This window comes from Cololabis saira, chromosome 3, assembly GCF_033807715.1.
Source record: "Cololabis saira isolate AMF1-May2022 chromosome 3, fColSai1.1, whole genome shotgun sequence".
NCBI classification, from domain to species: domain Eukaryota; kingdom Metazoa; phylum Chordata; class Actinopteri; order Beloniformes; family Belonidae; genus Cololabis; species Cololabis saira.
Genome location: NC_084589.1, coordinates 4,472,801 through 4,485,897, shown reverse-complemented (window position 1 = coordinate 4,485,897; position 13,097 = coordinate 4,472,801). Strand labels below are relative to the sequence as shown.

The 13,097-nt window shown below is 43.6% G+C and overlaps 1 protein-coding gene across 1 annotated transcript in view; it reads right to left on the bottom strand.

Moving 5' to 3' along the window:
- The window catches only part of grik2 (glutamate receptor, ionotropic, kainate 2), a 540,292-nt gene that overhangs the window by 291,676 nt on the left and 235,519 nt on the right, over positions 1-13,097 (bottom strand). Inside the window, exon 6 of the mRNA XM_061715437.1 lies at positions 5,285-5,338. Within this exon, the coding sequence (XP_061571421.1) occupies positions 5,285-5,338 (54 nt within the window). The remainder of the gene's footprint in view (positions 1-5,284; positions 5,339-13,097) is intronic.

The following is a 13,097-nucleotide window of genomic DNA, read 5'->3' as shown; positions in this document are numbered from 1 at the left end:
TCAGAAAGTTATTCGCTCGCAGCAGGGATAAAACAGAAAGGAGAAATGAGAGAGGTACGCCCTTAGCTAGGCAACATCAATCTGTGTTTATGAAGTAAACGCTACGTTAACGTCATAACCTCAGACTATCAGCATGAAAGTGCGTTAACAGTAGGATCATGACGGTTCTGGTCACGACCTCTGCATCAATGATAACAGCTTGTGTTAGTTCACTAGATATTGCCTAGGGATACTGTAGTGGTTCAATCTGAAACAGTCTAGCTTCAGGTTTGCAAATTCAATTCATCCATCCATCCATCCATCGTCCGCCGCTTTATCCGTTCCCGGGTCGCGGGGGCAGCAGCCTCAGCAGGGATGCCCAGACTTCCTTCACCCCAGACACTTCCTCCAGCTCCTCCGGGGGGAGTCCAAGGTGTTCCCAGGCCAGCCGAGAGACATAGTCTCTCCAGCGTGTCCTGGGTCTTCCCCGGGGTCTCCTCCCGGTGGGACATGCCTGGAACACCTCCCTAGGGAGGCGTCCAGGAGGCATCCGGTACAGATGCCCAAGCCACCTCAGCTGACGCAGAACGCAGCTCCCGAGGCTCCGGCCTGCAAACATGCACAAAAAGAGAAAAAAGGGGGGCCGGCACAAGAAACTACAGGAACGATGGACAAAAGCAATAGCTATGAGATATTTATAATAAATAAAAATGGAAATGGAGAAGAGAGAAAGGGAAAAGGAGAGGAGAAGAAAGGTGAGAGGCACCGCCCAGTGGATCATGTCGGTGCCCCCCTGCAGCATAGGCCTATAGCAGCATATCTACCGCAAAGCTATATTTGAGACTAACTATTATAGTCTTGTTCTATAGCTGCAACTATGACTACTGACTCTAACACACTAGAGTTTACACTACCTAGAGATTTACCAAGACCAGCTAGAGGTTTACTATAGATATGATTTAAACCAATTTAGAGCTGTCCCTTTAATCCCAACAACATAATCTAACCTGTGCAGTAAAATGCCATGATCTATAGTGTCAAAAGCAGCACTGAGGTCCAGTAGAACCAGTATGGACACTAATTCCTTATCTGAGGTCCAGTAGAACCAGTATGGACACTAATCCCTTATCTGAGGTCCAGTAGAACCAGTATGGACACTAATCCCTTATCTGAGGCCATAAGTATGTCATTCGTAACTCGAACCAGTGCTGTCTCTGTGCTATGATGCATTCTGAACCCTGACTGAAAGACTTCAAACACATAATTTCTATACAAATAGTTCAATTCAATTCAATTCAATTCAATTTTATTTATATAGCGTCTAATACAACAGATGTTGTCTCTAGACGCTTTCCAGAGATCCAGAACATGAACATGAACATGAACATAAACATAAACATAAACATAAACCCCCGAGCAATTATTATATAAACAATGGCAGGTAAAAACTCCCTTAGTGGGAGAAAAGCCTTAAGCCAAACAGTGGCAAGGAAAAACTCCCCTTTAGGAGGGAAGAAACCTTGAGCAGGACCAGGCTCATAAGGGGGGACCCTCCTACCGAAGGCCAGACTGGGGGAGTCAGGGACGTCGACAGCACACAGCAGGCAGGTGGAAGCAGCAGCGGGATGACCAGAGGTGGGGGGGGGGGGCGTCAGCAGCACACAACAGTCATGTGGAAGGAGTAGCGGGATGACCAGAGGGGGGGGGGGGCGTCAGCAGCACACAACAGTCATGTGGAAGGAGTAGCGGGATGACCAGAGGGGGGGGGGGGGGCGTCAGCAGCACACAACAGTCATGTGGAAGGAAATAGTCACATAACTGGCGTGAAACTGCCGAATTTTAGATACAAATGGAAGATTGGAAATTGGCCTATAATTAGCTAAGGTGTCTGGGTCAAGAGAAGGTTTTTTAAGTAAAGGTTTAAGTACTGCCACTTTGAAAACCTGTGGTACATATCGTAAGTTTAGGGATAGGTTTATTTGGTCTAGTATTGTCCTACCAATAAGGAAAAAAAACATTTTTGAATAGTCGAGTTGGGATGGGGTCTGACATACATGTGGTAGACTTAGCTCTATAGATGAGTGAGGTCAGCTCAGGGAGGTCTATAGGATCAAAACAGTCTAGAGTCAAGTCAGAGCCTAGGGAAGTCGCTAAAGCTGAAGAAACACCCACAACCGGCTGGTTGATTTCTTCTGTAATTCTCGTGATTTTACTGTTAAAGAAGCTCATAAAGTCTTCACTACTGAGAGCTGCAGGAATGCACGGCTCAACAGAGTTGTGACTCTTTGTCAGCCTGGCTACAGTGCTGAACAGAAAACGTGGGTTACTTTTGTTATCCTCTATCAACGATGAATAGTAAGCTGTTCTGGCTTTGCGAATGGCTTTTTTATATACTATTAGAATATCTTTCCATTCACGATAGGAGTCTACAGACTTACAAGAGTACCACTTCCTTCCCATTTTACACACGTTTTGTTTCAACATGCGGATATCTGAATTATACCAGGGAGTTAAGCTCCTGTGGCTAGAAACCCTCCTTTTCAAAGGAGCAACTTCATCTAAAGCTGAATGCAAGAAATCAGCAGTGAAACTAGCAAGGAAATCAACATCTGCAGAGGTAGAACCCAGGTCACTGGCCTCTATTGCTTCGCACCCTTGTACACAGTGCATCTTAGCTAGACAGATTTCTTTCGTCTTCTTTTTTTCATTTTAATTTCATTTTTATGAACATAAAACAACTAAGTGTGTAAAATATATCCCACAGTTCCTTGAATGTTTTCTCATAGAAATTAGCTAAATTCATACCTTAAAAAGGCATACAGGTACATTGTAATGCTGCATTCCAGTTATTCCACTCAGCTCACTGGGATGGAGAGGAATGCAGAGTGTACCTCTTACCAAATCTATATTAAAGATTTGTGCTAATCACTTTGGGGGTCTATGAATTGCAGCATGGTATGACTTTGAGCGGAGATAGAGATTGGGGGGTTGGATAATTCTCCCCCTGAATTCTACATCATGGATCTGGGTTTGCAAAATCACAGAGCAGGGTTAGGTGGCATCAGAGTTTTTGAGTTGGTAGTGATTTCCCTCATGCAAATAACGCTGAACTCAGAAAAAAAACTTTCAGCCAAAATGTGACCAGTAACACAATAAGCTGGGAGAAAGTCTCGAGCAAACTGGATGCCCCCCTCGAAACAAAACAAACAAACTTCAGACTGACTTTGCAAGGACAATAAAGTGATCATTGTATTTTTTACAAAGGACAATGCTCAGCAAGACTGGACATTCACAGACTAGACAAGACTTTAAGAATGAAAGTTCCTAGAAAGTTTTTCTTTTTTCAAGGAGACTTGACTTGTCATCGTATATCTGCACAGTGAAGAGTATTGGTAGTATACAGCAGGTCAGTTCTTAAATTCAAACCTTCTCTGTCTGCTCTTCAGGCAATATATCATTCCCAGACTGACATGTTTGGAGCACCAGACTCTTGAAACGTATATTAGAGATAAGTCTTTATAACTCATCACATAGTGCCCTATAACTGATTGCTTTCATTATGGATTTCATATAAACCCACAATATTCTTAACGGAAGCATCTGTGCAGCCTTCTCAATGCACCATCCCTCCAGAGTCAAGTGTAGATCAGGGTCAAATTCATCAACACCAAATTCTCCAAGCACTTACAATGACAAAAATAATTAAAGCTGCAAGCAGCGATGAACGGGCCCTCGCACTCACGGCCACCGCCCCCATAAGCATATCAGAAATGACACCACCCACGACTTCCTATGTCAAACCATTCAAAAGTTATAGCAGAAAATCAGGACAACCAATCAGAAGAAGGGGCGGGGCTAATTCAGGCCAATGAAGGCCAAGGACTCCATACAGAATCTGATGATCCCACCCACGACTCTCTATGTCAAACCATTCAAAAGTTATAGCAGAAAATCGGGACAACCAATCCGAAGAAGGAGCGGGGCTAATTTTCACCAATTATGGTCAAGGACTCAATACCGAGTCCCATGACACCACCCACGACTCTTTATGTCAAACCTTTCAAAAGTTATGGCAGAGAAAAGTATTCTAGGGGGCGCTGTTGAGCCGTTAGGCCACGCCCATTAATGCAAACCATGAAATATCAAATTTATCGCCAGGCCTGGCTTGCATGCAAAATTTGGTGACTTTTGGAGAACTATCAAATATGGACCAATCAGATGAAGGGGGGCACGCTTTTTGGCGTCTAACGTCGCCACGGTAACATTTTTGAAAGAGAAAAGTAATGCGCGTAGTCGCAAGATGAAGACGCACATTTTGATGTATAACACACCTGGGTGCACGTTACGGTTCGGGCCGTATTAATTGCCGAAAGAATGGCATAAATTGCACCAAAATTACACAATTAATTCAAAATGGCCGACTTCCTGTTCGGTTTCGGCCATGGCGCCAAGAGACTTTTCTTTAAGTTGCGACATGATACAGGTGTGTACCGATTTTCGTGCATGTACGTCAAACCGTATTGTGGGGCTTGAGGCACTAAGTTTTCCGGGGGGCGCTGTTGAGCCATTTTGCCACGCCCATTAATACAAACCATGAAATATCAAATTTTTCGCCAGGCCTGCCTTGCATGCAAAATTTGGTGACTTTTGGGGAACTATCAAATATGGACCAATCAGATGAAGGGGGGGCGCGCTTTTTGGCGTCTAGTGTCGCCACGGTAACGCTTTTGACTTGCGTTGTCGCAGGATGGAGATGCACATTTTGATGTATAACACACCTGGGTGCACGTTACGGTTCGGGCCGTATTAACTGCCGAAGAAATGGCATAAATTGCGCCAAAATTACACGATTAATTCAAAATGGCCGACTTCCTGTTTGGTTTCGGCCATGGCGCCAAGAGACTTTTCTTTAAGTTGCGACATGATACAGGTGTGTACCGATTTTCGTGCGTGTACTTCAAACCGTATTGTGGGGCTTGAGGCACAAAGTTTTCAAGGGGGCGCTGTTGAGCCATTAGGCCATGCACATTAATGCAAACCATGAAATATCACATTTTTCGCCAGGCCTGGCTTTCGTGCAAAATTTGGTGACTTTTGGGGCACGTTTAGGGGGGCAAAAAGGCCCTCATTCAGAAAAACGAGAAAAACGAAAAAAACAAAAACATTTCCTACAGATACAATAGGGCCTTCGCACTGTCAGTGCTCGGGCCCTAAAAAACATGTTGTTTTTTGGGAGTGCAATGGCTGTTCATAGAATGAAAAGTCAGAACAGAATGACTAAAGCCCAGCCACTTTGTCCACTTACCAATGTGGTGAAGATATAGTGATAATACTCTGTCATCATCCCCATGGAGAGAGCCTGAGAAAGAGAGTGACAAGAGAAAACAGAAAGAGATGGGAAGGGGAAGATTTTTATATAAATAGGGAACCTAATGCAATATTTGAGCACTTTCTGTACATAGGCACACGCATGCATTGCTTTGGTTCATTGCCTGAATCAATAACTGTAATAGCATGTAATGTGAGGAGGCATATATTCTGCAACACTGCTATAGCCTTAGGCTCAGAGATAAGAAACACACAAAATAGACAAACAGCTAAATGAAGCAGGGAACATAGCTGAGGCTCATTTTACATTTGGCATATGTTGGGGGGAAAAAGCATGAAGGATTATGCATAGTTCTACATATAGACGAATCCGGCGAAACCCGGAAGTCGAGCGGCCGCCATTACTGCGGTGGCGGCTCCGCTCCTCCGCTCCAGCCCATAGACATATATACGTATGGATCTATTACTCCGCTCCCTGCCAGGCTCTCTTAATGTATTTGTATCATCGGAACACTCCTGTCCCGTCACGTGCATTTGTTTTGATAGTGAATGAAGACGGGAGGGACTTTCAAAACTACTTTTTCTGTTTCACCAAGTGAACAGACGGAACGCAAAAAAAGATGTTAAACTGCTGGAAAGGAACTGGAATTTACCTGGATACCTTAAACAAGGAAGCCAGGGAGCGGTATATGGAGAAAATAATGATTATTAACGGTTTGGGTTCATATGAAATCACTACTAAAGAATGAAGCTCCGATGAGGATTTACTGCCGCAGTTCTGCAGAACCACCGTCTTACTACCTTGTTTAGTGTTTGGCAGCTGCTTTGGTAAATGTTTGACTCGCCATGTGTTTCAATAAATTAGTATAATATAACAACATACAGTAGCCTACATCTTTTTTATTACTCTTACTTCTCTTTTCTTTTTTTTTATGCTGAAGAGGCTCCGATGGCGTGAGCAATATTTTTCTTTTCCTCGTGAGATTATTTTTTTCTTCTGCAGCTACAAATAGAGTTGATATTTTTTCCTCAACAAACTAGTTTTATCTGCAGATTGGGGTTATGTATGTATGTATTCTGTATCATCCGGAGCTGAGATAGTTCTGCCCTTCAATTAGAGACCTGTAATTGCGTTTTTTTTCGTCATCGGACGCCAGGCGATCAATAAAATATTCTTGGATACCTAAAATAAAACAAAACATAAACAGGTAATATTTAATTGTGCAGACGTGCCTCGTAAGGAGAGGAGGTGGAGAGAGCTATATTACAGTGTTTAATCATATCTCCCTATTCCTCTATTCTTTCCTGCTTATCGCTCAAACAAATCATTATTTATAAATTAACATCAGCATTAATTTAAGATACCTTCATTATTTATGGAAGGCCACTGTCTAACATCATCAATCCAGCTATAATGATGCTGTAGAGCGTCAGGTTACAATAACAGCGCTGCGGTGGCAGATTGACACCTGCCACCGCAGCAATGGCGCCGCCGCAAGATGGCGGCGCACACAAACCGGTCGCCGGATTCGTCTATATGTAACATCTGGATCTTGTGCAAACACATTCCTTAATCTCACAGCAGAGAGATGATAGAAACTGGTGGTGGTTGTTGTTGTTGTTAATGTTAACATTTCAAGTATATCGCACCTTTGTCCTTAAAAGAAAGACACACATTGGGATGACTGTAAAACCCAGTAGCGTCTGTAGCGGTTCAAAACTGTTAACAAATGCCATGCGCGAACCAACTGTTCTCTCATTGGTCAGAAATGAATGCGGAAGGAGTTTCCTCGTCTTTTCCCCCGGGAAAAAAGCCCCTTTCACAGAGAGGGCGCAAAGTGCAGACCGCTGCTGGCGATCCCATTCATTTATGTGCTACCGGCACAAGAGCAGACCGCTCTGCTGCCGAGCTCGGCGGCGGGCAAGGTTGAAATGTTCAAAAAAAATTGAACATTTTTTAATTTCACCGTGCCGCGCTGTGATGACATCTCGGCACGTCCAATAGGAGAGAAGGGAGAAGAGAGAGAAGGGAGAAGAGAGAAAGTCCAATAGGAGAGAAGTTGCTGGAGGCTGCGCCGACTCTTCTCCTTGCGCCGCGGTCGCACATACACAATGAATGGAGTTGTGTCGGTTGCTGTGTCAATTATGTTCTCACTCCAAATAAAAAAAACGAACCACACCAGGTCTCGAATGGAAGTGAGCCGAGACCACTTCTCCTAGGCGATCTCGGCTCGCTTGTTTTGTGCCACATCCGAGCGCGATTGCTGTGTTCATATATACCAAACGAACCGATCTTTAGGGGGAAATGCTACCTGTTTCGGAACAACTGCTCCAAACGGGACATTCAAAAGTTATGGCAGAGAAAAGTATTCTAGGGGGCGCTGTTGAGCCGTTAGGCCACGCCCATTCATGCAAACCATGAAATATCAAATTTATCGCCAGGCCCGGCTTGCATGCAAAATTTGGTGACTTTTGGGGAACTATCAAATATGGACCAATCAGATGATGTAATGTACACACACATTACACACACATACACACAGACACGCACACACACACCTACACACACACACACACACACACACACACACATAGACATATACACACTCACGTACACATATTCATACATTCATGCATGCACACATACACACACACACACACATAGCCACACATATGCATACACACACATAGTTACATTTAGCCACACATACATATACACGCTCATACACACACACACACTGACACATATATAGCCACTCAGTCACAAACGTATACATACACATACACACACATACACAGCCACACAAACATATACATACACACACACACATAGCCACAAAGACATGTACACACACACACGCACGCATACTCTCACACACACACACACACATACACACGCATGATCATATACATACACGCACACACACACACATAAACATACATACTGGTTTGTTCACCTGCATGCTCGCTCTGTAGTTTTTGGGGTTAGTTAGCGGTAGCGGTAGCTTAGCTCAGACTGTGATTTGGGTTGATTGCTGCTTGTGTTTTGATCGGCTCCGTATTGGTTTTGTTGGTTTTGTGTTTTGTTTGTGGTTTTTGTTGCAGATTTCCAGTGCTTGACGTGTGCCTCCCTGTGTTCCTGCTTCCTGGATTGGCAGTGGATGTCACCCCCCACCCCCCACCCCCAACCCTCCACAAAAAAAATAAAAAAAATCATTGGGTTTGTATGTATATATTTATGTATGTATGTGTAGGCGTATGTAGGCGTATATATGTATATATATTAAATATAGCAATAATGCACATATATATGCCTTTGGTTTTTACCTACATGGTATCAATCATTAATATGTGTGCAGACAAGGTAAAAAAAAAAAAAAATGAAGGGGGGGCGTGCTTTCTGGCGTCTAGCGTCGCCACGGTAACGCTTTTGAAAGAGAAAAGTAATGCGTGTTTTTGCAGGATGGCGACGCACATTTTGATGTATAACACACCTGGGTGCACGTTACGGTTCGGGCCGTATTAATTGCCGAAGGAATGCCAGAAATTGCGCCAAAATTACAATTACACAATTAATTCAAAATAGCAGACTTCCTGTTCGGTTTCGGCCATGGCGCCAAGAGACTTTTCTTTAAGTTGTGCAATGATAGAGGTGTGTACTGATTTTCGTGCATTTACGTCAAACCGTATTGTGGGGCTTGAGGCACAAAGTTTTCCGGGGGGCGTTGTTGAGCCATTTTGCCAAAAATGGCTCAACAACGCCCTCTAGAAAACTTTTCTCTGCCATAACTTTTGAATGGTTTGACATAAAGACTCGTGGGTGGTGTCATCGGACTCGGTATTGCGTCCTTGACCTTCATTGGTGCAAATTTGCCCCGCCCCTTCTCCTGATTGGTCGATATTTCATAGTTCCTATTTTCGGCCATAACTTTTGAATGGTTTGATATATGTGGTAAGACGCACTGATTAAGGGCTTATTTGTGAGTGCGCAGCCTTGACCAATGGCGTGCGCCGCCGGCCTATTTAAGGGGAGGTGATGGTGAACCCGGAAACAAAGCGCGACTCTTCGCCCCCGCCCACTGCGGGTTCCAGTCGGTTTCCTGTCTCTCCTCTCATCCACCTGTGGCTTTGGCCGGCTCGTGTCAGAAGCGGATCTTGTGGCAAGAGTTCATGCAACTGGTACGTAGTCGGCTGGTTACAGCATGCTGTGACGGCACTCTTTGGTTACTTTTTTTTTATTTACTGCCGACCTGCATCTGATCACTTTTCCAGCACGTTCGTTGTTCAGCGTCCTCTCAGTCTGGCGCAGCTGCGCATTTTGAGGATGATTGGCTCGCTCCGAGCGTCTGCAGCGCAGATGACTCATGAAATCCAGCCGCCTTAGAATAATTAAGAAGCCTTACATCGCCTGGTATGTGTCTTTCCTATCCCGGTCTCTCTGCAGTTATTTGTGTCATCAATTAAGTGTTGTGTACGTCCTTAGGTGTTGCCGGTTTTTTGGCCCCACTGCCGTTCTTGCCCGCGTGAAAACACAGAGCCGTGGTCTGGCTGGACTGACGCGGCCGCTCGCGTGAAGAGGGCTGCAAGACCATCGAGCATCCAAGACTTTTTAATAGACTTAGTTTTTAGCAATTGTGTGTGTGTGCGCGTGTGTGTGCGTGTGTGTGTGTTTGGAGTGTGGTGTGAGGGATATTCTTCTTTTGGGTTCTTTTTGTTGCCCCTGCTTTAAACCTATTGGCAGGAGGTCCATTTATATAGCTGCAAATAACCAATAGGTTTTTGGGCCGGGTTTTCTTTTCCTTTTTTTTTTTCCATATCTGTTATTTGGTTTGGGGCTCAAGAGCTTGTCGAATTCATACTTTGTGTGTGGTGGGTAACCACATTGGTTAATTTCTTTATTTTTCTTTCCATTACTTTTGTGCTGTTTATTTGGTTTTGTATGTTTGTCCTCGATTGTTCATCTCCTAATACCCTTTTTTTTGGTTTCCTTGCTTTCCAGGTGCTGAGCGTCCATGGCGGGGTGGCAAGCCAATCCTTTGGGTGATGGGGCTCTATTTTCCGTGTGTGTGAATTTCACGTATGCCTAGTTTTCCTTAGTTTGCTGTGTCTCTTGATTTATATTATCCTACGTTTGCAGTTTTTTGGTTTATTTAATTTACTTTCTTTTGGTTTACAGTTAGTGTGACACGTGTGTCTGCATGGTGTGAATCTTTGGACCCTTGATCCATTTCTCTGGTAATCCCCCCCCTGCTGGTAGGCCTCAGCCCTGTTCATAGCGAGAATCCACTCATCCCTGCCCCAAAATACAGAGGTGTGATTGTATTGTGTTATATTTGTGATTGTTTTAAAAAAAAACCTGGTGTTTTAAATCATGAAATAAAATAAGAATTTGTATTTTCACAACCGTTTGTCTCTGGTGTATTGGTCATCCCAAAATCTCACGTGTCATGGGTGGTGTCATCAGGCATGGTTTTGAATCCCTTGACTATAATTGGTGTGAATTAGCCCCGCCCCCTCTTCTGATTGGTCAATATTTGATAGTTCCTATTTTCTGCCATAACTTTTGAATGGTTTGACATAAAGAGTCGTTAGTTTTGAGTCCTTGACCTTAATTGGTGCAAATTGCATGCGCGAGGGCCCGTTCATCGCTGCTTGCAGCTTTAATTATTATTGTTTCCTTTTTTAAATATATTATTTAGTATATGTTTCGAAATAAGTTTCCTTCCATTCATATGTATTTTGTACTGCTCACTTCGTTACTCTCATCGAACTGAAACCTGACTTCCAGCTTCTCCAGGAATGATGTACCGTCTATTGTTATATTTACCTCTGATGTGCAACCTGACTTGTTGGGATATGTGGGGGGGTGGTGGGAGGGCTAAAATGGGGGCTTGGATGCTTGAGCATTTCACAGTTCTGACGTGTCTTTGTATGTACATCTGTTTTTGTTGGAGAAATCAATAAAAATATGTTTGAGAAAAAAAAAAGAAACCACGAAAAAAGGCTCGCCAGATGTAGCGCATGGAAGGATCACGTTATTCCAGCCAGATCCTCCCCACCACATTGAGCACCCCAGCTGGCCAGAGGGGACAGTGTATAGCCCAGGACTGCTGCATGTTTTTGTGAGGGTAGCTCCTCCTAGTTTTAAGGGAGAGTCCAGACGTCCAGCATTGTATTCGTGATCTAATTTTTCTGGTCATTACCTACAGTTTGTGACCATAAGAGACGATTGGAACGTATACCGACAACAAATCGAGAGCTTCCCCTTTCATGTCCAAAATCTTTGTTACAATAGTTGAAAAGGCTGGAGAAGAACCTGATTGGGTAGTGATCAAACCATTGAAGGCTCCTTAAAGGATCCACAATGAAAAACTGTTTTGGTCTTCTCAGAAAAGAGCTTTGTTTTTGTAATGAAGAGAGTTGTTACACTATAAGGCCGCTAGAGGGCATCGTTATTAAAGGCAGAGTTGCAGATGACTAGAAGAAGATGTTCCCCCTCAGTTGGTCATGCTGTGAGGTCAGCAAAGATAGCTGCTGTGGCCTGAACTTCTGTGGCAGGTCTCAGATTGCCTTAACAAATGGTCCGATTCTACCTAATCTAAGTGGCTGATTTACCCCTATATTTAACAGAAAAAGGTTGGTAAACCAGTGATGTGAGAAGTGTGGAAATTTAGCACTTTATTATCTACAATGGCTGGTGCTGAAGTGTCTTTGCAAACAATCTGGGACGCCATTGGATGCAACAAAGGCGAACTGATGACTTATCTTGACACAAAAATTGAGTCACTCCACAGTGGTCTCGACAAAATACATGGATCTTTATCCACACTAAGTGACCAAGTGACCGAGCTTGAACAGAGAGTGAGCTCAAATGAAGATAACATCGAGGATCTGACCAATCGTGTATTAACACTGGAGAAGGAGAATACCTACAGTACCTGAAGGATAAAGTTGATGAAGCTGAAAAAAGAAGCTGCTCTTCTAATCTTCGTTTCCTCAATGTCCCTGAACAAAGCGAGGGTAAAGACATGATGGCTTTCCTGGATCAACTTATTCCGCAACTCCTGGGCAAAGACAATTTTTCCGCTGCAACCATGCAACCACCACATTGAAAGGGCGCACCGTTCCCCCACCTTCAGCTCCAGATCACGGTTCTCTCCTCGGCCGATCCTCGCAAAGTTCTAACATTTCCAAGACAAAGTGAGAATCCTGCGTCTTTCACGGGAGAAAGGAGAGCTCACGTTTTTGGGAGCTCGAGTCCACATCTATCCCAACTTCAGCGCTGCTCTGATAGGTTCTCCAGAGGTGGTGGTGTGGCTACTTATGTTGCAGTTAACTTAGCTTCTGACTGTATCATTCCTACTGTTGAAACAGTTAATTTTGAATGTCTTTTTGTTAATAGAATTTTTCATGAAAACAAACAGTTAACAATTGGCAACATTTACAGGCCCCCCTCATCCCCTGTTGATTCTCCTATGCCCATTTTATCTACAATTAATTCTCTTCGGAGGCAAAATTAATGAATTATTCTTGGCGACTTTAACTGTAACTGGCTTTATCGTTCTTCTCATAAGGACAGAAACGTATTTGACAGTGTACACCTCACACAGCTTATTAATGAACCTACAAGAGTTGATTCTAGATCTTCATCTCTGCTTGACTGGATCCTTGTCTCAAATCCCAATAGAATAGTTAAATCTGGTGTCATGTCAGACTGTTTAAGTGATCATTCTATTATATTTTGTGTATGGAAAATAAAAGTCCCTCGTTCTCCTACCAAATTTGTTACA